The following is a 26,841-nucleotide window of genomic DNA, read 5'->3' as shown; positions in this document are numbered from 1 at the left end:
AGGCCTGGGGCTAGAGTAAGACAGCCATGCCCACTGGAGCTGATCCACTGTTGGGAGAGTGGTGTTGAGGCTTAGAGTCCTTTACTGGGGCCTGGACACAACGTCGCCCACATAACTGACTCCAGATCAGTTTCCTGAGCTCCAGCGGAGGACAGACATCATGCAATAAGTCACTTAGATCTGACACTGGGCGAGTGGCTGCGTCTCAAGTGGTACCATGTCGTCTTATATAGTGCACTATTTCTGACTAGAGCCCGTGTGATTTGTGTAATCCATACAAGAAAGTGTACACTTTGGAGACTGGCAACATCCTAGCCTGGGCATGAGTCTAAAGTAGTGGAGACTGGCAACATCCTTGCTTGGGCATGAGTCTAAAGTAGTGGAGACTGGCAACATCCTAGCTTGGGCATTAGTCTAAAGTAGTGGAGACTGGCAACATCCTAGCCTGGGCCTTAGTCTAAAGTAGTGTACTATGAAGACAATAAGGTGCGATTTGGGACGCAGACACTGTAGTTTATCAGCATATAACTCTGCCCTCTCTCTCTCTCTCTGTGTCTCTCTCTCTGTGTCTCTCTCTCTGTCTCTCTCTCTCTCTCTCTCTCTCTCTCTCTCTCTCTCTCTCTCTCTCTCTCTCTCTCTCTCTCTCTCTCTCTCTCTCTCTCTCTCTCTCTCTCTCTCTCTCTCTCTCTCTCTCTCTCTCTCTCTCTCTCTCTCTCTCTCTCTCTCTCTCCCTCCCCCTTTCTGGCTCTCTGTCTCTCTCTCTCTGGCTCACTTTGGCTGTCTCTCTCTCCTGGCTCACTTTGGCTCTCTCTCTCCCCTGGCTCTCTCTCTCTCTGGCTCACTTTGGCTCTCTCTCTCTGGCTCACTTTGGTTCTCTCTCTCTGGCTCACTTTGGTTCTCTCTCTCTGGCTCTCTCTCTCTCTGGCTCACTTTGGCTCTCTCTCTCTGGCTCACTTTGGTTCTCTCTCTCTGGCTCTCTCTCTCTCTGGCTCACTTTGGTTCTCTCTCTCTGGCTCTCTCTCTCTCTGGCTCACTTTGGTTCTCTCTCTCTGGCTCTCTCTTTCTCTGGCTCACTTTGGTTCTCTCTCTCTGGCTCACTTCGGCTCTCTCTCTCTGGCTCTCTGGCTCACTTTGGCTCTGGCTCTCTGGCTCACTTTGGCTCTCTCTCTCTGGCTCTCTCTCTCTCTTTGGCTCTCTCTCTCTCTCTCTGTCTCTCTCTCCCTCCCTGGCTCTCTCTCTCTGGCTCACTTTGGCTCTCTCTCTCTGGCTATCTCTCTCTCTGGCTCACTTTGGCTCTCTCTCTCTCTCTCTCTCTGGCTCACTTTGGCTCTCTCTCTCTCTGGCCATCTCTCTCTCTGGCTCACTTTGGCTCTCTCTCTCTCTCTCTCTGTCTCTCTGTCTCTCTCTCTGGTTCCTTTAATAGATTCTATAACCAAACAGAATGTCAGACTTCTACTTTATCTCAGCTCATTTTACTACTGTATAAAACCTTTATTATATAAACATAAAAATGGTTAAATGATGTTTATAATGGAATTAGAATAAGCACCTTATTTTCATTCGTCACTCTGAAGTAGACCAGTATATGGAAATGGGAACATAACGGTCTGTTCTGCTCTTTCTACTGAGTTTTTCAGCCTTGATTTGATTTTAGTTACTTAAAAAATAAAAAATAAATAAAAAGAGTTCGAATGACACACCCTAATTAACAAAATAAAATAAAAATCCCCATTCCAAAATGTTGTTTGTTTTCTTTTTGTATTGGGCTGCATCTCAATCCACCTCATTTGTTTTGAGCTGCATCTCAATCCACCATATTTGTTTTGGGCTCCATCTCAATCCACCATATTTGTTTTGGGCTCCATCTCAATCCACCATATTTGTTTTGGGCTCCATCTCAATCCACCATATTTGTTTTGGGCTCCATCTCAATCCACCTCATTTGTTTTGAGCTGCATCTCAATCCACCATATTTGTTTTGGGCTCCATCTCAATCCACCATATTTGTTTTGGGCTCCATCTCAATCCACCATATTTGTTTTGGGCTGCATCTCAATCCAACACATCTGCTGTAGAAAGTGGCAGATCCACAGCGCCGTTTGTCAGACCAGGACACAAAGACAGAAATGAGCATGAAAACATCTGTTGCGTCTGAACGGTTTGGCCGACAAAACTGTCTTGCTCGTAGGACCCCCCCACAAGTGTCAAAGGACGCGTCAACCAGGTATCAGTTGAAAAAAAAAATGATTGAAAGTAGAAAGTATAGATATACAGCACCAGTCCAACGTTTGGACACACCTACTCATTTGAGGGTTTTTCTTTATTTTTTAAAACTATTTTCTACATTGTAGAATAATAGTTAAAACATCAAAACTATGAAATAACACCTATTGAATGGAATCATGTAGTAACCAAAGAAGTGTTAAACAAATTAAAATATATTTTGTATTTGGGATTCTTCAAAGTAGCCACCCTTTGCCTTGATGACAGCTTTGCACACACTTGGCATTCTCTCAACCAGGTTCACCTGGAATGCTTTACCAACAACGCATCGTGAAGTGCCTCGATACAGCCATTAGATGTGGTATATTGGCCATATACCACAAACACCCGAGGTGCCTTATTGTCATTGTAAACTGGTTACCAACGTAATTAGAGCATTAAAAATAAATGTTTTGACATACCCGTGGTATACGGTCTGATATACCACGGCTGTCAGCCAATCAGCATTCAGGATATTAATGAAAAGGAGATTCCGCAATGACACAAATACAGCCGTTTACTTTGATCAACTCTGATGAGCTTGTGATACAAAGTACAGGTTTAGAAATCTCGTGACACCCATTTTTTATTTAACGTGCTCAGGAAGACCAGATACCACAAACAGACTGGCCCTAAGGTTCTCAACATGCTCAGGAAGACATGATAGCACAAACAGACTGGTCCTAAGGTTCTCAACATGCTCAGGAAGACCTGATACCACAAACAGACTGGTCCTAAGGTTCTCAACATGCTCAAGAAGACCAGATACCACAAACAGACTGGCCCTAAGGTTCTCAACATGCTCAGGAAGACCTGATAGCACAAACAGACTGGTCCTAAGGTTCTCAACATGCTCAGGAAGACATGATACCACAAACAGACTGGCCCTAAGGTTCTCAACATGCTCAGGAAGACCAGATACCACAAACAGACTGGCCCTAAGGTTCTCAACATGCTCAGGAAGACCAGATACCACAAACAGACTGGCCCTAAGGTTCTCAACATGCTCAGGAAGACCTGATACCACAAACAGACTGCCACTAAGGTTCTCAACATGCTCAGGAAGAAGACTGGCTAGTTTTCAACATGGGAAAGCACATACAGACTGGGTCTCAACATGCTCAGGAAGACCATTATAGAGAGGTCAGTCAGGGTCAGGCCTGAAAAGAGGTCAGGCCTGAAAAACAAGGATGTAATTGTGAGTGAAGGCTAAAAAAAGTCCCTGAATGACCCCCAAGCTCTTACGAATATATATCAAGGTTAAAAGTGAAAAAGCCTTGGATGTTTTAACTACGACACAACAAACGGTTCCTGTAATGATCACAGAGAAGGAACAGGCGTATAAATGTACAGAGAGAGACGGAAGAACCAACACTCACGTACCATGTCAGGGTGAAAACCGTAGGTCTACAAAATGGAGCCAGTAGATGCCTAGTTTTGACCTCGACTTGCACTAAGATGAGAGGTTTTTACAGATATTTACATTCTAGTCATTTTCAGCGGGATGCTGTTATCCCAGAACACATTTAACCAAAGAAATGTCAAACAGATGTCAGAGCAATATCACTAACCAGCTCAAACAAATTAATTAGTCGAGAATATAACCAAGGACTAAATCTTTATTTCAACACAAAAAAAACTAAAAACATACATACAAACGTTTAACAATGTACCCAAAACCGACACAAAATAGTATCCATATATAATTGATGGTCTCCAATATAAAACAAAATTATATTGACACACATATTTCTCAAGAGTGTGAAGTTGGCATGGTGATATAAACAGGAAGTTGTTAAAACAGGGGTTGGGGGGGGGGGTGAAACCAAGGTAACCATTTAGATGTTAATTAACATCATGTATGCGTCTCAAAATGGCATCTTATTCCTTATATTAGTGCACTATTGTTAACAAGGGCCCAAAAGTAGTGCACTATAGAGGGAATAGGGAACCCTTTGGGTACTCGAGCAATATGCAGTATCTAGTCTACTTCATGATTGTCTGAGGAGAGAAACAATATCAAAACACAAAAGCGCAAACCAAAATAAGAAAATAGCATTTCCAGTCATGACGTCGTCATTCATTTTTAGCATTAAATACGTTTAAAAAAAAAAAAATATTATTATTTTTTTTAAACAACATCGCTAAAAAACAATTTCAGGTCTTCTACCACTGTTTCAGGATTGTGTTTCCGTGTTCTTTAAAATCTATCCAATAGTCCTGTAATGTAATCTATAATGACCGTGTTCAGTGCGATCTATCGCCACCATGTTCACGTGGAAGAACGTGAATCGTTATATAAGAATGTTGGAAAGTTTTACATTAAAAGTTTTGAATGATATACAAAGTGGAAGGGGAGGCCTATAAAACAAGTTGACATTTACTAAAAACATAAAGATTCAAATGTACAAAAAAAACAACGGGCGCGTGATTAACGCGGACAATGCGAGGTATCCTACGCGCCAGTCGAAACGATCGCCTTGTACCATTCACCGACTGAAACGTGGTGGTAGAGCTACGAGGTTTGATGTGTTTTGTGTATGTTTGTGACCCAGTGTGAATGGATTGTGTCTCTATGTGAATATGTCTCTCTATGGTCTATGGATGCAGTCCTATCATTGTCCCAATGTCCTACATCAATCTTCCCAATAACAACAAAGTTATTTAAACGACAAAACCTCTTGTATGGTAACGTGATTTAGATAGCGGACTCTGAAGTCCTCTTGTATGGTAATGTGATTTAGATAGCGGACTCTGAAGTCCTCTTGTATGGTAACGTGATTTAGATAGCGGACTCTGAAGTCCTCTTGTATGGTAACGTGATTTAGATAGCGGACTCTGAAGTCCTCTTGTATGGTAACGTGATTTAGATAGCGGACTCTGAAGTCCTCTTGTATGGTAACGTGATTTAGATAGCGGACTCTGAAGTCCTCTTGTATGGTAATGTGATTTAGATAGCGGACTCTGAAGTCCTCTTGTATGGTAACGTGATTTAGATAGCGGACTCTGAAGTGGAGCACGATTGCATTGCTTTCTCTATCAAACAAAGCATCCGTCCACAGCAACAACAACCAGACATTTTGATCAGTTTTAAATGAATAACTGTTTAGATCGTTGTCATTGGGTACTTAGTATCCTAGTAACCACAAACTGGGATAAAAAAAAATAAAAAAAACCTTGCTAAGATCCTAACTGAAATATAAAATAGTGGCTGCAACAACCCCCTAAAGGGGTTTACGTTACACCTTGATAAAATGATGTTAGACAAGTCCTGTGAGTAATGTTATTTCAAATATTTAATATTTCTTGGTGCCAAATATGAAAAAACGTCACTGTGAAATCTAAACAAGGACGAAATCAAATGTTTGTCAAACAGACACAAACTCTCCTTGTCAGGCACATAAGTGTTTTTTGTTGTTGATCTCAGCTAAGACAAACATCTCTAGTTTAGCTAACAGTCAGATGAGACTACATGGTACAACAGCAGTGTCAAACACTGTGGAACAAGATTACTATTTAAACTATTTACTATTCTTTGTGGAGTTTTTAAAAATGTATTATTTTTTTTATAGCACAGAATGACATTTTGGTTCAAAAGGGGTCCTGATCTATGTCGCTTAATTATGACCTCACGTGATACCTGGTAAATCACTGGTGGAATGTTTTGCCTGTTTGCCTGTTGGGTTCTGTCTGTGGTTGGTTGTGAAGTTGTGAGGTAGAGAACTGATTGGCAGATAAGGATTGCATGTTGTAGAAGTGTTGCATCTGTAGGGTTGTGTTTCCATTTCAGAGGTAGAGGGTAGCACTTTCTCCTCACACAAGAAACTGAGAAAGTGAATGAGGTGAGACTGAACGTTACGCCCTGAGCCTGTAAATGCATTATGGTGTGTGTGATGCTATGGCTCTTCATAGGCTGAGGCCTTGTCCTTCAACAGTTCCAAACACAGGTGACAGCTCCAGCTCCCTAGAGAGAGGAGAGAGAGGGAGGAGAGAGGGAGGAGAGAGGGAGGAGAGAGAGAGGAGAGAGGGAGAGAGAGAGAGAGAGAGAGAGAGAGAGAGAGAGAGAGAGAGAGAGAGAGAGAGAGAGAGAGAGAGAGAGAGAGAGAGAGAGAGAGAGAGAGAGAGAGAGAGAGAGAGAGAGAGAGAGAGAGAGAGAGAGAGAGAGAGAAGAGAGGGGTGATGTAGAGCGAGAGAGAGAGATGTTGAGAGGGGAGAGATGTAGAGAGGGGGGAGAGAGAGATGTAGAGAGGAGGGGGAGAGAGAGATGTAGAGAGGAGGGGGGAGAGAGAGATGTAGAGGGAGGAGGGAGAGAGAGAGATGTAGAGAGGAGGAGGGGAGAGAGAGATGTAGAGAGGAGGAGAGGAGAGAGAGAGATGTAGAGAGGAGGAGAGGAGAGAGAGAGATGTAGAGAGGAGGAGGGGAGAGAGAGATGTAGAGAGGAGGAGGGGAGAGAGATATAGAGAGGAGGAGGGGAGAGAGATAGAGAGGAGGAGGGGAGAGAGATGTAGAGAGTAGGGAGGGAGAGAGATGTAGAGAGGAGAGGAGGAGGGGGAGAGAGATGAGAGATGAGGAGGAGGGGAGAGAGAGATGTAGAGAGGAGGAGGAGGGGAGAGAGAGATGTAGAGAGGAGGAGGGGAGAGAGAGATGTAGAGGGAGGGGGAGAGGGAGAGATGTAGAGAGGAGGGGGAGAGAGATGTAGAGAGGAGGGGGAGAGGGAGAGATGTAGAGAGGAGGGGAGAGATGTAGAGAGGAGGGGAGGAGGGAGAGATGTAGAGAGGAGGGGGAGAGATGTAGAGAGGAGGAGGGGAGAGAGATGTAGAGAGGAGGGGGAGAGGGAGAGATGTAGAGAGGAGGGGGAGGAGAGATGTAGAGAGGAGGAGGAGGGGAGAGAGAGATGTAGAGAGGAGGGGGGAGAGGAGAGATGTAGAGAGGAGGGGAGGAGAGAGATGTAGAGAGGAGGGGGGAGATGTAGAGATGTAGAGGGAGGAGGGAGAGATGTAGAGAGGAGGGGGGGAGAGATGTAGAGGAGGGGGGAGATGTAGAGAGGAGGGGAGGGGGTGTAGAGAGGAGGGGCGGGGGTGTAGAGAGGAGGGGGCGGGGGTGTAGAGAGGAGGGGGGGAGAGATGTAGAGAGGAGGGGAGAGAGAGAGATGTAGAGAGGAGGAGGGAGAGAGAGAGAGATGTAGAGAGGAGGAGGGGAGAGAGAGATGTAGAGAGGAGGAGGGAGAGAGAGATGTAGAGAGGAGGAGGGAGAGAGATGTAGAGAGGAGGGGGAGAGAGATGTAGAGAGGAGGGGGAGAGAGATGTAGAGAGGAGGAAGGGAGAGAGAGATGCAGAGAGGAGGGAGAGAGATGTAGAGAGGAGGAGGGAGAGAGATGAGGAGAGGAGGGGGAGAGATGAGATGTAGAGAGGAGGGGAGAGATGTAGGGAGGGAGGGGGGAGATGTAGAGAGGAGGGGGGATGTAGAGAGGAGGGGGAGAGAGATGTAGAGAGGAGGGAGAGAGAGAGAGATGTAGAGAGGAGGGGAGAGAGATGTAGAGAGGAGGGGGTGAGAGAGGAGGAGGGAGAGATGTAGAGAGGAGGGAGAGAGAGATGTAGAGAGAGAGAGGGGGATGAGAGATGGAGGAGAGAGGAGAGATGTAGAGAGAGAGAGATGTAGGGAGAGGGGGGGGAGAGATGTAGAGAGGAGGGGGAGAGAGATGTAGAGAGGAGGGGGAGAGATGTAGAGAGGAGGAGGGAGAGAGTGTAGAGAGGAGGGGGAGAGAGATGTAGAGAGGAGGAGGGAGAGAGAGATGCAGAGAGGAGGGGAGGAGAGAGATGTAGAGAGGAGGAGGGAGAGAGAGATGCAGAGAGGAGGGGGAGATGTAGAGATGTAGAGAGGAGGGGGAGATGTCGAGGGAGAGAGAGGGGGAGAGATGTCGAGAGGAGGAGGGGGAGAGAGATGTAGAGAGGAGGGGGAGAGAGAGGGAGAGATGTAGAGAGGAGGGGGAGAGAGAGGGAGAGATGTAGAGAGGAGGGGGGAGAGAGAGATGTCAGAGAGGAGACTGTCAAGGAGAGAGAGATGTCGAGGAGAGAGAGGGGGAGAGGAGATGTCGAGGAGAGAGGGGGGAGATGTAGAGAGGAGGAGGGAGAGAGAGGGAGAAATGTAGACTAGAGGTTAGGGAGAGAGAGGGAACTGAGATGTAGAACTGACACTGAGGGGGAGAATGAGAGGGAGAGATGTAGAGAGGAGGGGAGAGAGAGGAGAGATGTAGAGAGGAGGGGGAGAGAGAGAGTAGATGTAGTAGAGGAGGGGGTCCTAGAGAGAGATGTAGAGAGGAGGGAAGGGGTAACTGAGAGATGTAGAGGGAGGGAAGGGGGAGACAGAGATGTCACAATGAGGAAGAGAGAATGGGGAGATGTAACTGAGAGACAGGAGGGAACTGAGACAATGTAACACAGGGTAGGGGGTAGAGAGAACACAATGTAGAGAGGAGGGGAGAGATGTAAGGAGAGAGAGGGGGAGACAGAATGAGGTAGGGATGTAGTAGAGGAGGGAAGGGGGAGAGAGATGTAGAGAGGAGGGGGGGGAGAGAGATGTGAGAGGAGGGAAGGGGGAGAGAGACTGATGTAACTGAGGAGAGAGAGGGGGAGATGTAGAGAGGAGGGGTAGAGACAATGAGGTAAGAGGAGGGGGAGAGAGAGATGTAGACAATGAGGAGGGGGAGAGATGTAACTGAGGAGAGAACTGACACAATGAGGGAGATGTAACTGAGGAGGGGGGGAGATGTAACTGAGGAGAGGTAACTGACACAATGATGGTAACTGAGAGAGGGGGGGATGTAGAGAGGAGGGGGAGAGATGTGGTAGAGGAGGGGACACAGAGATGTCGAGGAGAACTGACAGGGGGAGAGATGTCGAGGAGAGAATTGAGGGGGAGATGACACAATGAGGAGACTGAGACAGGGGGTAGATGTCACAATGAGGAACTGACAGGGTGGTAGATGTCGAGGAGAGAGAGAGGGGGAGTGTTAAACACAATTGATCTTCTTGTTGTGGACTAGAAATGCAACGCTGTGTTCATGTGCTGGTAGTTGTAAGTACTGTGCCTCTGTTTAATGTCTTGAAGTTTAAAAACATTGTTTCCGGAACTCTCTGCCTCACAGTCTCCTAGTGAGAATGTCCGTCAGAGAGGAGACTGTGTGTATTATCACAGAGCTGTGTGGGATCAGTCTTTATAATGTATACTGCTCTGTCCAGTGGTCTTACCTTCAGGAGGTTTGGTCATGGGGGGCTTCAGACAGTACATGTGGTATCCTCTGTCACAGTCGTCACAGAACAACAGCTGGTCCTACAGAGACAAACACACAATGTTAACACAATGAGGTAACTGACACGGGGTGGTAACTGACACGGGGTGGTAACTGACACAATGTGGTAACTGACACAATGAGGTAACTGACACAATGTGGTAACTGACACAATGTTAACACAATGAGGTAACTGACACAGGGTGGTAACTGACACAGGATGGTAACTGACACGGGGTGGTAACTGACACAATGAGGTAACTGACACAATGTGGTAACTGACACAATGAGGTAATTGACACAATGAGGTAACTGACACAATGTGGTAACTGACACAATGTGGTAACTGACACAATGTGGTAACTGACAAAATGAGGTAATTGACACAATGAGGTAACTGACACGGGGTGGTAACTGACACAATGTTAACACAATGAGGTAACTGACACGGGGTGGTAACTGACACAGGGTGGTAACTGACACAATGTTGACACAATGTGGTAACTGACACAGGGTGGTAACTGACACAATGTGGTAACTGACACAATGTGGTAACTGACACTGTGTGGTAACTGACACAATGTGGTAACTGACACTGTGTGGTAACTGACACAATGAGGTAACTGACACAGGATGGTAACTGACACAATGTAGTAATGGACACTGTGTGGTAACTGACACAGGGTGGTCACTGACACAGGGTGGTCACTGACACAGGGTGGTAACTGACACAATGTGGTAACTGACACGGGGTGGTAACTGACAATGTGGTAACTGACACAATGTGGTAACTGACACAGGGTGGTAACTGACACAATATGGTAACTGACACAATGTGGTAACTGACACAATGTGGTAACTGACACAATATGGTAACTGACACAATGAAGTAACTGACACAATGAGGTAACTGACACAATGAGGTAACTGACACAATGTGGTAACTGACACAATGTGGTAACTGACACAATGAGGTAACTGACACAGGGTGGTAACTGACACAGGGTGGTAACTGACACAGGGTGGTAACTGACACAGGGTGGTAACTGACACAATGTGGTAACTGACACAATGTTAACTGACACAATGAGGTAACTGACACAATGTTGTAACTGACACAGGGTGGTAACTGACACAGGGTGGTAACTGACACAATGGGGTAACTGACACAATGGGGTAACTGACACAATGAGGTAACTGACACAATGAGGTAACTGACACAATGAGTTAACTGACACAATGTTGTAACTGACACAGGGTGGTAACTGACACAGGGTGGTAACTGACACAGGGTGGTAACTGACACAATGAGGTAACTGACACAATGAGGTAACTGACACGGGGTGGTAACTGACACAGGGTGGTAACTGACACAATGAGGTAACTGACACAATGAGGTAACTGACACAGGGTGGTAACTGACACAGGGTGGTAACTGACACAATGTGGTAACTGACACAATGAGGTAACTGACACAATGAGGTAACTGACACAGGGTGGTAACTGACACAGGGTGGTAACTGACACAGGATGGTAACTGACACAATGAGGTAACTGACACAGGGTGGTAACTGACACAGGGTGGTAACTGACACAGGGTGGTAACTGACACAATGAGGTAACTGACACAGGGTGGTAACTGACACGGGGTGGTAACTGACACAGTGTGGTAACTGACACAATGAGGTAACTGACACAATGAGGTAACTGACACAGGGTGGTAACTGACACAATGTGGTAACTGACACAGGGTGGTAACTGACACAGGGTGGTAACTGACACAATGAGGTAACTGACACGGGGTGGTAACTGACACAGGGTGGTAACTGACACAGGGTGGTAACTGACACGGGGTGGTAACTGACACAATGAGGTAACTGACACAATGTGGTAACTGACACAGAGTGGCAACTGACACAGGGTGGTAACTGACACAGAGTGGTAACTGACAGAGTGGTAACTGACAGAGTGGTAACTGACACAGGGTGGTAACTGACACAGAGTGGTAACTGACAGAGTGGTAACTGACAGAGTGGTAACTGACAGAGTGGTAACTGACACGGGGTGGTAACTGACACAATGAGGTAACTGACACAATGTGGTAACTGACAGAGTGGTAACTGACAGAGTGGTAACTGACAGAGTGGTAACTGACACAGGGTGGTAACTGACACAGAGTGGTAACTGACAGAGTGGTAACTGACAGAGTGGTAACTGACACAGAGTGGTAACTGACAGAGTGGTAACTGACAGAGTGGTAACTGACAGAGTGGTAACTGACAGAGTGGTAACTGACAGAGTGGTAACTGACACAGAGTGGTAACTGACAGAGTGGTAACTGACAGAGTGGTAACTGACAGAGTGGTAACTGACAGAGTGGTAACTGACACAGAGTGGTAACTGACAGAGTGGTAACTGACACAGAGTGGTAACTGACAGAGTGGTAACTGACACAGAGTGGTAACTGACAGAGTGGTAACTGACACAGAGTGGTAACTGACAGAGTGGTAACTGACAGAGTGGTAACTGACACAACACCACATTACAGACATAATACAACTGACACAATGCTAAATCCCTTCCACTGTGAACTGACCTCTCGAGAACAACGGGTAGCCCGCTGAGCTAAAGGCTAGGTACTTACGGGAGCTAGCTAGAGTTTTAAGGAATCCTCTGGGCTCAGAGTAGTCACTTTTTGAATAACAGGTCTGGGAACGGTTATCCCATCGCACTTACGTCGTTCTCTGAGGTGCCGCAGAGGCTGCAGGACTTGCACTCGATGCACTGCCACTGGTAGGTCTTCACCGCCATCATCATGTTGTCTGTGAACTGCAGACAGGTAGGGTGGCCTGGGGAGGCAAAGAGGGAGACTCATTTACATGTACAACTCAATGCAGAAAAACGCAATCAGCTCTGTTTTTTGTTCAATAAACTGCAATAATATAATAATATATATAATATATGTATGTCGAAATGAACACAGCAGACAAGGGTATCTGTCGTTCATACGGTCTATGACAAGTTGTGGCTAAAATCACATTGCCAACAAACAAACAAAACATGTTTTCTGACTTAAGTATAGCGGGCTTGTGACCGGCCTACTTTACTATAACGGAGCTGTCAGAATAGCACACTTTACCCATTCATAAAACCACAAGTGAGTTCTCATCAGTGTCAATGGGATATCAATGAGCCATAAGCACTCATCTCTCTGAAACCAAACAGTCCTGGCAGAGACAATCATTGGACCAGGCACGCAACCAACTGTCTGTCTCTCTCTCTCTCTGTGTCTCTCTCTCTCTCTGTGTCTCTCTCTCTCTCTGTGTGTCTCTCTCTCTCTCTGTGTGTCTCTCTCTCTCTGTGTCTCTCTGTGTCTGTGTCTCTCTCTGTGTCTCTCTGTGTCTCTCTGTGTCTCTCTCTCTCTCTGTGTCTCTCTGTGTCTCTCTCTCTCTCTCTGTGTCTCTCTCTGTCTCTCTCTCTCTGTCTCTCTCTCTCTCTCTCTCTCTCTCTCTCTCTCTCTCTCTCTCTGTGTCTCTCTCTCTCTCTGTGTCTCTCTGTGTCTCTCTGTGTCTCTCTCTCTCTCTCTCTCTCTCTCTGTCTCTCTGTCTCTGTCTCTCTGTCTCTCTGTCTCTCTGTCTCTCTGTCTCTCTGTCTCTCTGTCTCTCTGTCTCACTGTCTCACTGTCTCTCTCTCTCTCTCTCAATTCAATTCAAGGGCTTTATTGGCATGGGAAACATGTGTTAACATTGCCAAAGCAAGTGAGGTAGACAACATACAAAGTGAATATCTCTCTCTCTCTCTCATATTTTTATATATATATATAAGGGGGCTTTATTGGGAAATGTGTTTACACTGCCAAAGTAAGTCAAATAAAGAAACTAAATCTGGTATGAACAATATGTAAATAGTTGTAGTTGAAGTAAACAGACACATATTGGTTTTACTTACAATATTGTTTCTTCTTCACTGGTTGGCCTGTTTTAATGGTGACGGGTCACACATCTTACTGCTGTGATGGCACATTGCGGTATTTTGCCTAACAGATACGGGTGTTTATTAATGTTTGATTTGTTTTCAAATTCTTTGTGGATCTGTGTAATGTGAGGGAAATATGTATCTCTAATATGGTCAGTTTCCACCTCACTTTGTGGGCAGTGAGCACATAGGCAGACCTGGCACTCAAGAGAAGACCGGCTAAGGTGGCCTTTCTCAATAGCACGGCTATTCTCACTGAGTCTGTACATAGTCAAAACTTTCCTTAAGTTTGGGTCAGTCACAGTGATCAGGTATTCTGCCACTGTGTACTCTCTGTTTAGGGCCAAATAACATTATAGTTTGCTCTGTTTTTTTTGGTTGATTCTATCTAGTGTTTCAAATAGTTCTCTTTTTGTTTTCTCATAATTTGGTTGGGTCTAATTGTGTTGCTGTCCTGAGGCTCAGTGGGGTCTGTGAACAGAGCCTCAGAACCAGCTGGCTCAGTGGACTCTACTCCAGGTTCACCTCTCTGTAGGTGATGGCTTTGTTATGGAAGGTTTGGGAATCACTTTCTTTTAGGTGGTTGTAGAATTTAACGGCTCTTTCCTGGATTTTGATAATTAGCGGGTATCGGCCTGATTCTGCTCTGCATTATTTGGGTTTTGCATTGTACATGAAGGATATTTTTGCAGAATTATGGGCTACATGATGACAGTCAGTCTCTGTCCTGGTCAGTCTCTGTCGTGGCTACGTCCTGACAGTCAGTCTCTGTCGTGGCTACGTCCTGACAGTCAATCTCTGTCGTGGCTACGTCCTGACAGTCAATCTCTGTCGTGGCTACGTCCTGACAGTCAGTCTCTGTCGTGGCTATGTCCTGACAGTCAGTCTCTGTCGTGGCTACGTCCTGACAGTCAATCTCTGTCGTGGCTACGTCCTGACAGTCAGTCTCTGTCCTGGCTACGTCATGACAGACAGTCTCTGTCCTGGCTACGTCCTGACAGTCAGTCTCTGTCCTGGTCAGTCTCTGTCATGGCTACGTCATGACAGTCAGTCTCTGTCCTGGTCAGTCTCTGTCCTGGCTACGTCATGACAGTCAGTCTCTGTCGTGGCAACGTCCTGACAGTCAGTCTCTGTCCTGGCTACGTCCTGTCAGTCAGTCTCTGTCCTGGCTATGTCCTGACAGTCAGTCGCTGTCGTGGCTACGTCCTGACAGTCAATCTCTGTCGTGGCTACGTCCTGACAGTCAGTCTCTGTCCTGGCTACGTCATGACAGACAGTCTCTGTCCTGGCTACGTCCTGACAGTCAGTCTCTGTCCTGGTCAGTCTCTGTCATGGCTACGTCATGACAGTCAGTCTCTGTCCTGGTCAGTCTCTGTCCTGGCTACGTCATGACAGTCAGTCTCTGTCGTGGCTACGTCCTGACAGTCAGTCTCTGTCCTGGCTACGTCCTGACAGTCAGTCTCTGTCCTGGCTACGTCATGACAGACAGTCTCTGTCCTGGCTACGTCATGACAGTCAGTCTCTGTCCTGGCTATGTCCTGACAGTCAGTCTCTGTCCTGGCTACGTCCTGACAGTCAGTCTCTGTCCTGGTCAGTCTCTGTCCTGGCTACGTTCTGACAGTCAATCTCTGTCGTGGCTACGTCATGTCAGTCTGTCTCTGTCCTGGTCAGTCTTTGTCGTGGCTACGTCATGACAGTCAAGCTCTGTCCTGGCTACGTCATGACAGTCAGTCTTTGTCGTGGCTACGTCATGACAGTCAGTCTCTGTCGTGGCTACGACATGACAGTCAGTCTCTGGTCTCTGTCCTGGCTACGTCATGACAGTCAAGCTCTGTCCTGGCTACGTCATGACAGTCAGTCTTTGTCGTGGCTACGTCATGACAGTCAGTCTCTGTCGTGGCTACGTCCTGACAGTCAGTCTCTGGTCTCTGTCCTGGCTACGTCATGACAGTCAGTCTCTGTCCTGGCTACGTCCTGACAGTCAGTCTCTGTCCTGGCTACGTCCTGACAGTCAGTCTCTGTCGAGGCTACGTCATGACAGTCAGTCTCTGTCGTGGCTACGTCATGACAGTCAGTCTCTGTCCTGGCTACGTCCTGACAGTCAGTCTCTGTCGTGGCTACGTCATGACCGTCAGTCTCTGTCCTGGCTACGTCATGGAGATAATTGTAGCCTGTATGGAAAGAGAAGAAGGAATATGAAGCATTAAAGTAAGGGGATTGAATTGAATGGGAAATGACTGTGTCATTGATCAATTAAAGGTAAGTTGCTTGAAACATTTTCTACCCCATTTTGGACCCAAGAGACAGAGTGAATGTGTGATTGTCTAGGTATTTGGATAGGTAATATCTTCCGTCCTACGGTGGTGGAACAATGACTGCCACATTTATCCAATCATCTTCTTTCCATGTGTTCCTACACCAGCCGGGTTTCAATGGTCTCTACAGAGAGAGATGGGGTTGGCTCTTACCTCTCGGCTAACTGTCCTCTCTGACCAGTGGAGTGTCTCATGGTCCAAGTACACCCCTCCTCCACACCCTTACAGTCCAGAGGTAACAGCAGCATGCTCGAGGTATAGGACCAGTTTATATTTGGGTTTAATTCCGGTCAATTCTTGAACTATTTAGGTTTTACTAAATGATTAAATCCATGTTATACAGAACAGCACTGGCTTTTCTCCTTCAGAGGAAAAACAAGAAAAGCTCCAAGAAAAAGCTCTCTCAAACAGAAACAGATGCCTTGATGTCCATCCTTTGCTCTCAAGAGTTTGTTTTGTAGGAAAATAACATTCCCGAACTTATTCAAAGTGCTATCTACAAAAAGTCCAGAACAACATAAAAAGAAGCTGCAGTTTTTTCTGCAAATTATTTTGCTTTTCAAGAAAAAGAGTTCTGTCTCAGCACCGATTGTCTTCATCGTCGGAAAACAAAAATGTCCTCCAGCTCGACGTCCTCAAAGAAGGTTGACTGGCTTTTTATTTAAATTAAATGTGTACCTTTATTTAACTAGGCAAGTCAGTTAAGAACCAATTCTTATTTTCAATGACGGCCTAGTGGGTTAACTGCCTGTTCAGGGGCAGAACGACAGATTTGTACCTTGTCAGCTCGGAGGTTTGAACTTGCAACCTTCCGGTTACTAGTCCAACGCTCTAACCACTAGTCTACGCATCGCAGAACAACTCTTCCAGAGAACGCTAGTCTTCTTTCCAGTCTGTTTTCGCTCCCCCATGACCCTGGCCAGCTAGCGTGAATATAGAACAACTCTTCCAGAGAACGCTCGTCTTCTTTCCAGTCTGTTTTCGCTCCCCCACGACCCTGACCAGCTAGCGTGATTATAGAACAACTCTTCCAGAGAACGCTCGTCTTCTTTCCAGTCTGTTTTCGCTCCCCCACGACCCTGGCCAGCTAGCGTGAATACAGAACAACTCTTCCAGAGGACGCTCGCCTTCTTTCCAGTCTGTTTTCGCTCCCCCACGACCCCGGACAGCTAGCGTGAATATAGAACAACTCTTCCAGAGAACGCTCGTCTTCTTTCCAGTCTGTTTTCGCTCCCCCACGACCCCGACCAGCTAGCGTGATTATAGAACAACTCTTCCAGAGAACGCTCGTCTTCTTTCCAGTCTGTTTTCGCTCCCCCACGACCCTGGCCAGCTAGCGTGAATATAGAACAACTCTTCCAGAGGACGCTCGTCTTCTTTCTAGTCTGTTTTCGCTCCCCCACGACCCTGGCCAGCTAGCGTGAATACAGAACAACTCTTCCAGAGGACGCTCGCCTTCTTTCCAGTCTGTTTTCGCTCCCCCACGACCCTGGCCAGCTAGCGTGAATACATCAGCCAGGAGAGCAAAGCAACAATCAACTGAAAAAGTCTCTGACATGAGCTTTGTGTGAGTTGTGAGCTATGAGTTTGAAATGAGCAATCACTCTGAATTGATGATGAAGGTAGAGGCCTTTTTTGATTGTGAATTAAATACCTCTGAGGATTTGTGACCTATCTGACCAGTGTCCTTACTGTTCACGACTGGACAGAGTAGATATGGTGGGATACAACACTTGTCTACATACTACTGTTTAGTGATTTCATTTAAAATTGGTTTATTGGAATCAAAGTAATATAGGTTAAACATTACGAGACTGAAGTCATCCTTGGTTATATTACACTGTGTAACATTAGAGGAATATATTTACAGTTTTAAAGTGTGGGTATGTCTCGTCATGAAGGACGCAGCATGGCCTTGCTACAGTGCAGTCTGTAGAGCAGTCTGTAAAGCAGTCTGTAGAGCAGTCTATAGAGCAGTCTGTAGTGCAGTCTGTAGAGCAGTCTGTAGTACAGTCTATAGAGCAGTCTGTAGTGCAGTCTATAGAGCAGTCTGCAGAGCAGTCTGTAGAGCAGTCTGTAGTGCATTACATTTACATTTACATTTAAGTCATTTAGCAGACGCTCTTATCCAGAGCGACTTACAAATTGGTGCATTCACCTTATGACATCGAGTGGAGTCTGTAGAGCAGTCTGAAGAGCAGTCTGTAGAGCAGTCTATAGAGCAGTCTGTAGTGCAGTCTATAGAGCAGTCTGTAGTGCAGTCTGTAGTGCAGTCTGTAGAGCAGTCTGAAGAGCAGTCTGTAGAGCAGTCTGTAGAGCAGTCTGTAGTGCAGTCTATAGAGCAGTCTGTAGTGCAGTCTACTCACCGGAGCGGCCGCAGTCAGAGCAGGACACCAGCTCCTCAGCCTGGCCAGTCTTCCTGTTAGAGTCAGAGTCTCCCAGACAGAAGTCACAGTAGTCGTTAGGGATGATGGAGCCATCTGCCGCCCTCTGAGCTGTATAGAAACACAAAATATAGATTACTATACAGCATCTATCTCTTCGTTAGGGACGATGGATCTGTCTATTGCCCTCTGCGCTGTATATGTAACAGTATAACTTTAGACCGTCCCCTCGCCCATACCCGGGCGCGAACCAGGGACCCTCTGCACACATCAACAACAGTCACCCACAAAGCATCGTTACCCATCGCTCCACAAAAGCAGAGCAAGAGGAACCACTACTTCAAGGTCTCAGAGCAAGTGACGTCACCGATTGAAACGCTATTTAGTGCGCACCACTGCTAACTAAGCTAGCCGTTTCACATCCGTTACATATAGGAGTAGGATATATATAGATATAGATATACACACAGTGAGTGTACAAAACATTAGGAACATATATAGTGTGTATATATATATATATAGTGGTATGTCAGAGATAATACACTCCATTAAACAATGGTATGTCAGAGATAATACACTCCCATTCAACAGTGGTATGTCAGAGATAATACACTCCATTCAACAATGGTATGTCAGAGATAATACACCCCATTCAACAGTGGTATGTCAGAGATAATACACTCCAGTCAACAGTGGTATGTCAGAGATAATAAACTCCATTCAACAGTGGTATGTCAGAGATAATACACTCCATTCAACAATGGTATGTCAGAGATTACACCCCATTCAACATTGGTATGTCAGAGATAATACTACACCCCATTCAACAGTGGTATGTCAGAGATAATACACTCCAGTCAACAGTGGTATGTCAGAGATAATACACTCCATTCGATAGTGCTATGTCAGAGATAATAGGGTGTCATTCCATCATCAAGTTATAACCCTGTACTACTACTAAGCATTTAGTTTAAACCCTGGTCGTCTCTTACGTTTGTGGTTGTCTGGGTCTGGGTCTGGTCGGTGTGGTGGCGGGGTCGGTGGCATCTCTTCCTCCCTCTCCTCCTCCCCTTCCTCCTCAGCCAGGTGTGTGTGGGCGTAGTGGTAACTCAGACCTGGGCGGTTCTTGTAGCGTTTGCCACAGACTGTAGAACACAGAAGCATTAGAATCCATTAGAATCCATTAGAACCACAGAACATGAAGCATTAGAATCCATTAGAACCACAGAACATGAAGCATTAGAATCCATTAGAACCACAGAACATGAAGCATTAGAATCCATTAGAACCACAGAACATGAAGCATTAGAATCCATTAGAACCACAGAACATGAGGAAATAGTTTTGAAACGGAGGGAAACACTATGGTCGTAACTGAAATCTAATTTTAATTTACCGTTTCAAAAAAGCGTTTTGCTACTTGCGTGCACTACTGAAGACGACTCAGCATTCAAGACAAAAGGACCAACCGTTAACGAGATCCTCAATGTCTTATTGGGGAAGGCTTTATCTTAAGAGGATTGACACTTCTATATATCTAACTAACTACAATACCAGGGAACTCATTTACCAGAACATTCCTACTAGGAGAGTAGCCTGGGATCCCTAAAACTAACAACGTCTTTATGAAAGACACAGCACTGTAATACTCGAGAAAGACAATATGTGGGGAAATGGTGACCACTCTGAGAACACTGTTGAGAATGTTGTTGTCTAGGTGACAGCAGGTTAGGTTGTCTGGTAACATCACAGTGACAGCAGGTTAGGTTGTCTGGTAACATCACAGTGACAGTGGGTTAGGTTGTCTGTAATAACCAGAAACCATAGTGACAGCAGGTTTGGTTGTCTGTATTACCCAGAAACCCCAGTGACAGTGGGTTAGGTTGTCTGTAATACCCAGAAACCATAGTGACAGCAGGTTAGGTTGTCTGGTAACATCACAGTGACAGCGGGTTAGATTGTCTGTGATACCCAGAAACCACAGTGACAGCAGGTTAGGTTGTCTGGTAACATCACAGTGACAGCAGGTTAGGTTGTCTGTAATACCCAGAAACCATAGTGATAGCAGGTTAGGTTGTCTGTGATACCCAGAAACCATAGTGACAGCGGGTTAGGTTGTCTGTATTACCCAGAAACCCCAGTGACAGCAGGTTAGGTTGTCTGTATTACCCAGAAACCCCAGTGACAGCGGGTTAGGTTGTCTGTATTACCCAGAAACCCCAGTGACAGCGGGTTAGGTTGTCTGTGACAGCAGGTTAGGTTGTCTGTAATACCCAGAAACCATAGTGACAGCGGGTTAGGTTCTCTGTATTACCCAGAAACCCCTGTGACAGCGGGTTAGGTTGTCTGTAATACCCAGAAACCATAGTGACAGCAGGTTAGGTTCTCTGTATTACCCAGAAACCCCAGTGACAGCAGGTTAGGTTGTCTGTAATACCCAGAAACCCCAGTGACAGCATGTTAGGTTGTCTGTAATACCCAGAAACCATAGTGACAGCGGGTTAGGTTGTCTGTATTGCCCAGAAACCCCTGTGACAGCGGGTTAGGTTGTCTGTATTACCCAGAAACCACAGTGACAGCAGGTTAGGTTGTCTGGTAACATCACAGTGACAGCGGGTTAGATTGTCTGGTAACATCACAGTGACAGCGGGTTAGATTGTCTGTGATACCCAGAAACCCCAGTGACAGCAGGTTAGGTTGTCTTTATTACCCAGAAACCCCAGTGACAGCGGGTTAGGTTGTCTGTATTACCCAGAAACCCCAGTGACAGCGGGTTAGGTTGTCTGTATTATCCAGAAACCCCAGTGACAGCTGGTTAGGTTGTCTGTGACAGCAGGTTAGGTTGTCTGTAATACCCAGAAACCATAGTGACAGCGGGTTAGGTTGTCTGTATTACCCAGAAACCCCTGTGACAGCGGGTTAGGTTGTCTGTATTACCCAGAAACCCCTGTGACAGCGGGTTAGGTTGTCTGTATTACCCAGAAACCCCTGTGACAGCAGGTTAGGTTGTCTGCGACAGCATCGTTACAGCACTACAGAAACATTAGCTCAGCTGATGCTCAAAGATCATTCTTCCCCAGCAACTTGATAACAAACCAGCAGATACCGTAAAGTTATGTTAGTGCCATGCAAGCTTGCTTTGGTCTAAGAATTCAATAATCATATGCTTATGCAATTAGTAAGCATAATAGCGATAGATTGCTTAGATTGGTTTTGCTGGTAGCCAGATGCATTTCTACTTTAGCCTTGGCTATTGTTAGCCGTAGCAGAAACAGAAAGACAACCAGGGCCCCATTCAGGAGGAGCAACGTAGAAACATCTTGTATCTTACATCCTTCTGTATTCTACATTTGAAATATAAGCATATCTGTTGATACGCCTGGATGTGGTGTAAACTTTGAACCCGTCTGAACGTGACCCATGCTAGCTCAAATCAAACAAACCCCAGTAGTCCCTGATCTTGTCGTTAAGAGAGAAGCCACACGGAGAAAAGAGGACACGCGCATATCCAGATACCTGAGTCGGCAGTGTTTGACTTATGCTTTTGTTTGTTTCTGTCTGGAAAGGAAGGAACAGAGGACATGAAAAGAAAAAGAACAAAGAAAGAAAGAAAAATAACAAAAATAAGAGTTTCATTCAAAGAGGCTATAATATCTCACGACATGAGTACCAGGTCCTCCCATGTTTTCATTTAGGTAGAAGTAGCATGCTATGCTAACGTCCGACATGCTAGAGAGGGAACAGAGGCTTCTCTCACCCCAAGGAAAGTCAAATAAAGTTATTGATCTGAAGCTACACTATATATATACAAAAGTATGTGGACACCACTTCAAATGAGTGGATTTCAGCTATTTCAGCCACACCCGTTGCTGACAGGTGTATAAAATCGAGCACACAGCCATGCAATCTCCATAGACAAACATCGGCCGTTCCTGAAAAGCTCAGCTACTTTCAACGTGGCAGGATGGCACCTTTCCAAACATGTCAGTTTGTCAAATCTCTGCCTTGCTGGAGCTGCCCCGGTCAACTGTAAGTGGTGTCACTGTGAAGTGGAAATGTCTAGGAGCAACAACGGCTCAGCCGCAAAGTGGTAGGTCACACAAGCTCCCAGAACGGGACCGTCGAGTGCTGAAGCGCATAGCGCATAAAAATCGTCTGTCCTCGGTTGCAACGCTCACTACCGAGTCACAAACTGCCTCTGGAAGCAACGTCAGCATAATAACTGTTCGTCGGGAGCTTCATGAAATGGGTTTCCGTGGCCGAGCAGCCGCACACAAGCCTCAGATCGCCACGTGTCGGCTGGAGTGGTGAAAAGCTCGTCGCCATTGGAGTAGTGGAAACACGTTCTCTGGAATGATGAATCACGCTTCAAGATCAGGCAGTCCAACGGAAATCTTAATGCGACAGCACACCATGAAATTCTAGAAGATTCTGTGCTTCCAACTTTGTGGAAACAGTTTGGGGAAGGCCCTTTCCTTGTTTCAGCAAGACGATGCAACCGCGCACAAAGCGAAGTCCATACCAAAATGGTTTGTTGAGATCGGTGTGGGAGAACTTGACTGGCCTGCACAGTCACTTTTGGGATCAATTGGATCGCTGCCTAATCGAGCCAGGCCTAATCGAGCCAGGCCTAATCGAGCCAGGCCTAATCGAGCCAGGCCAACATCGGTGCCCGACCTCACTAATGCTCTTGTGGCTGAATGGAAGCAAGTCCCCACAGCAATGTTCCAACATCTAGTGGAAAGCCTCCCAGAAGACTGGGGGCTGTTGTAGCAGCAAAGAGGAGGACCAACTCCATATTAATGCCTGTCATTTATGGAATGTGATGTTAGACGAGCAGTGTCCACATACTTTTGCTCATGTAGTGTATCTTAGGCTGCTAACCATGTCCAGATACCGACAGACCTTGATAATAGTAAGATAATAGAGAACAGTGAGACTTAATAACAGGTCATTTCCTGTTAGAAGTAGGATTCAGAAAAGTTAAGAGTCGATCCGTAGCACAGAATATCTGTGTTGTAAGCTTTCCGATTGAGCCGCCGTCGTTTGCGACCGCGGGAACATTAATCACGCCATTAAGCAGATCTTCAGCACTACGGATTGAATTGAGTTCAAAAAAGTTTGAAATCAAAATTTGGCTCATAATATTCCCATCAGGAACCAGCTACTCTGGTCTCAGCCTGTCATCAATCTAACCCTGTTACCCGAAAAGACGCCATTCACAATCTTACAGGAGATGTCTGTTGTTGTTGTATTTTGTCTTACTGTCACAGACGTAAGGTTTATCCACATCATCGTTGGTAGCAGCTTCTGTCCTCCTGCGACTGGACCCTCTGCCCTGTGAAGAAAAATACATGATGTCACACCTCTCTCTCTCTCTCTCTCTCTCTCTCTCTCTCTCTCTCTCTCTCTCTCTCTCTCTCTCTCTCTCTCTCTCTCTCTCTCTCTCTCTCTCTCTCTCTCTCTCTCTCTCTCTCTCTCTCTCTCTCTCTCTCTCTCTCTCTCTCTCTCTCTCTCTCTCTCTCTCTCTCTCTCTCTCTCTCTCTCTCTCTCTCTCTCTCTCTCTCTCTCTCTCTCTCTCTCTCTCTCTCTCTCTCTCTCAAAGCAAGTGAAATAGATAATGAACACAAGTTAAATGAACAGAGAATATTACACTCACGAAAGTTCCAAAAAGAATAAAAGACATTTCAAATGAATATAAAATAAATAAGCATACATATATGGACATAACAGGTCATAAATCTTGCTACTGTGATGTCACACTGTGATATTTCACCCAGTAGATATGGGAGTTTATCAAAATTGGTTTTGTTTTCGAATTCTTTGTGGATCTGTGTAATCTGAGGGAAATATGTCTCTCTAATATGGTCATATATTTGGCAGGAGGTTAGGAAGTGCAGCTCAGTTTCCACCAAATTTTGTGGGCAGTGAGCACATAGCCTGTCTTCTCTTGAGAGCCATGTCTGCCTACGGCGGCCTTTCTCAATAGCAAGGCTATGGTCACTGAGTCTGTACATAGTCAAAGCTTTCCTTAAGTTTGGGTCAGTCACAGTGGTCAGGTATTCTGCCACTGTGTACTCTCTGTTTAGGGCTAAATAGCATTCTAGTTTGCTCTGTTTTTTTGTTAATTCTTTCCAATGTGTCAAGTAATTATCTTTTAGTTTTCTCATGATTTGGTTGGGTCTAATGTGTTGCTGTCCTGGGGCTCTGTAGGGTGTGTTTGTGTTTGTGAACAGAGCCCCAGGACCAGCTTGCTTAGGGGACTCTTCTTCGGGTTAATCTCTCTGTAGGTGATAGCTTTGTTATGGAAGGTTTGGGAATCGCTTCCTTTTAGGTGGTTGTAGAATTTAGATAATCTAATCTAGATAATTAGTGGGTATCAGCCTAATTCTGCCCCCCTCCTCCCCCTCTCTCTCTCCCTCCCCCTCCTCTCCCTCCCCGCCACCCTCATCTATCTCTCTCCCTCCCCTCCTCTCTCTCTCTCTCTCTCTCTCTCTCTCTCCCTCACCCTCCCTCCTCTCTCTCTCCCTCCCACTCCTCTCTCACCCTCCCTCCTCTCTCTCTCCCCCTCCTCTCTCTCTCTCCCCCCTCCTCCTCTCTCTCTCTCCCTCACCCTTCCTTTCCTCTGCTTCCTCTTCGGAGTGTCCACTTCAAAGTCCTCGTCGTCATGGAAACCGTCCCCATTCTCATCTGCTTCCAGGACCCTCTACAGACGAGTAAACACAGGAGGGAGGTAAAAAAAAGGGTAGGAGGTGAGAGGAGGAGGAGGAGTGACAGAGGAAAGAAAGTGGATATTTGACACAATTTACAAATCACGAATTCTCTTTGTTTCCATCGTGACAGTTTAAAAGTGTGACCTTGTATGTAAAGAAATGTAAAGTTATTGTATTTGGCTGCATGCTATGTGCCAATAAGGCCCATCTACTGTTGCCCCTTTGTGTGTGTGTCCCTTCTCTCTTGCCGTACCTGTATCTCTAGAAGGGTCTCGTCCTCCTTGATGATGTCTTTCTTCTTCTCCAGTAGCCCCTCCCCTCTGAGCAGGGTCTCCAGAGCTGTGGCCTCTCCTGGGGAGGGCTCCTTCTTCGGGGCCAGCTCTGCCTCTGGGGGGGGGGGGGACTGACTATTGTATAAACCAAGCACACATCTTCCAGACGACCAGTTCACACCAGTGATATAAACAATGCCTTGTGTTTTGGTTATGTTAGCGGTTAGCCAGCCCTGCACTGACACCTCTGAGCTCTCTCTGTGTGTGTGTGTGTGTGTGTGTGTGTGTGTGTGTGTGTGTGTGTGTGTGTGTGTGTGTGTGTGTGTGTGTGTGTGTGTGTGTGTGTGTGTGTGTGTGTGTGTGTGTGTGTGTGTGTGTGTGTGTGTGTGTGTGTGTGAGAGAGATCATAGAGCACCAATGGCCAGTATCCTTCCCAATGCTGTTTCTTATTGGCCTAAACCAAGGGGGGGTTGTGTCAGAGTCAGAAACGATACAACATTAAATATGCCAGGTTCAGGGGATAAAGGAGGGGAGAGGAGAAGAGGTTCAGGGGATAAAGGAGGGATGAGGGGAGAGGAGAAGAGGTTCAGGGGATAAAGGAGGGATGAGGGGAGAGGAGAAGAGGTTCAGGGGATAAAGGAGGGATGAGGGGAGAGGAGAAGAGGTTCAGGGGATAAAGGAGGGATGAGGGGAGAGGAGAAGAGGTTCAGGGGATTAAGGAGGGATGAGGGGAGAGGAGAAGAGGTTCAGGGGATAAAGGAGGGATGAGGGGAGAGGAGAAGAGGTTCAGGGGATAAAGGAGGGATGAGGGGAGAGGAGAAGAGGTTCAGGGGATAAAGGAGGGATGAGGGGAATAAGAGAAGAGGTTCAGGGGATAAAGGAGGGATGAGGGGAGAGGAGAAGAGGTTCAGGGGATAAAGGAGGGATGAGGGGAGAGGAGAAGAGGTTCAGGGGATAAAGGAGGGATGAGGGGAGAGGAGAAGAGGTTCAGGGGATAAAGGAGGGATGAGGGGAGAGGAGAAGAGGTTCAGGGGATAAAGGAGGGATGAGGGGAGAGGAGAAGAGGTTCAGGGGATAAAGGAGGGATGAGGGGAGAGGAGAAGAGGTTCAGGGGATAAAGGAGGGATGAGGGGAGAGGAGAAGAGGTTCAGGGGATAAAGGAGGGATGAGGGGAATAAGAGAAGAGGTTCAGGGGATAAAGGAGGGATGAGGGGAGAGGAGAAGAGGTTCAGGGGATAAAGGAGGGATGAGGGGAATAAGAGAAGAGGTTCAGGGGATAAAGGAGGGATGAGGGGAATAAGAGAAGAGGTTCAGGGGATAAAGGAGGGATGAGGGGAGAGGAGAAGAGGTTCAGGGGATAAAGGAGGGATGAGGGGAATAAGAGAAGAGGTTCAGGGGATAAAGGAGGGATGAGGGGAATAAGAGAAGAGGTTCAGGGGATAAAGGAGCGATGAGGGGAATAAGAGAAGAGGTTCAGGGGATAAAGGAGGGATGAGGGGAGAGGAGAAGAGGTTCAGGGGATAAAGGAGGGATGAGGGGAGAGGAGAAGAGGTTCAGGGGATAAAGGAGGGATGAGGGGAGAGGAGAAGAGGTTCAGGGGATAAAGGAGGGATGAGGGGAGAGGAGAAGAGG

At 46.4% G+C, this 26,841-nt stretch overlaps 2 protein-coding genes across 3 annotated transcripts in view; one reads left to right on the top strand and one right to left on the bottom strand.

The window, feature by feature from the left end:
- The window catches only part of LOC123990495 (regulator of G-protein signaling 6-like), a 142,269-nt gene extending 141,712 nt beyond the window's left edge, over positions 1-557 (top strand). The window contains exon 18 of the mRNA XM_046291047.1: positions 1-557. This exon is cut by the window's left edge and continues 48 nt beyond it. The gene's annotated coding sequence lies outside the window, so the exon portion shown is untranslated.
- Positions 558-3,861: 3,304 nt separating this feature from the next.
- LOC123990494 (zinc finger protein DPF3) overlaps positions 3,862-26,841 on the bottom strand; it is a 63,289-nt gene continuing 40,309 nt past the window's right edge. The window contains exons 4-12 of one of the 2 annotated variants that reach the window (XM_046291045.1): positions 25,191-25,324; positions 24,838-24,930; positions 23,490-23,562; positions 21,741-21,782; positions 19,217-19,369; positions 18,207-18,335; positions 12,287-12,399; positions 9,510-9,591; positions 3,862-6,226 (exon numbers count right to left, since the gene is read on the bottom strand). In XM_046291045.1, the coding sequence (XP_046147001.1) occupies positions 6,159-6,226; positions 9,510-9,591; positions 12,287-12,399; positions 18,207-18,335; positions 19,217-19,369; positions 21,741-21,782; positions 23,490-23,562; positions 24,838-24,930; positions 25,191-25,324 (887 nt within the window). In that variant the 3' untranslated portion in view covers positions 3,862-6,158. The remainder of the gene's footprint in view (positions 6,227-9,509; positions 9,592-12,286; positions 12,400-18,206; positions 18,336-19,216; positions 19,370-21,740; positions 21,783-23,489; positions 23,563-24,837; positions 24,931-25,190; positions 25,325-26,841) is intronic. The other variant, XM_046291046.1, reaches the window with a different exon arrangement.

The sequence above is a fragment of the Oncorhynchus gorbuscha genome, linkage group LG12 (genome assembly GCF_021184085.1).
Source record: "Oncorhynchus gorbuscha isolate QuinsamMale2020 ecotype Even-year linkage group LG12, OgorEven_v1.0, whole genome shotgun sequence".
In the NCBI taxonomy this organism is placed as follows: Eukaryota; Metazoa; Chordata; class Actinopteri; order Salmoniformes; family Salmonidae; genus Oncorhynchus; species Oncorhynchus gorbuscha.
The sequence above is the reverse complement of the archived record's forward strand: the minus strand, read 5'-3'. Positions and strand labels throughout refer to the sequence as shown.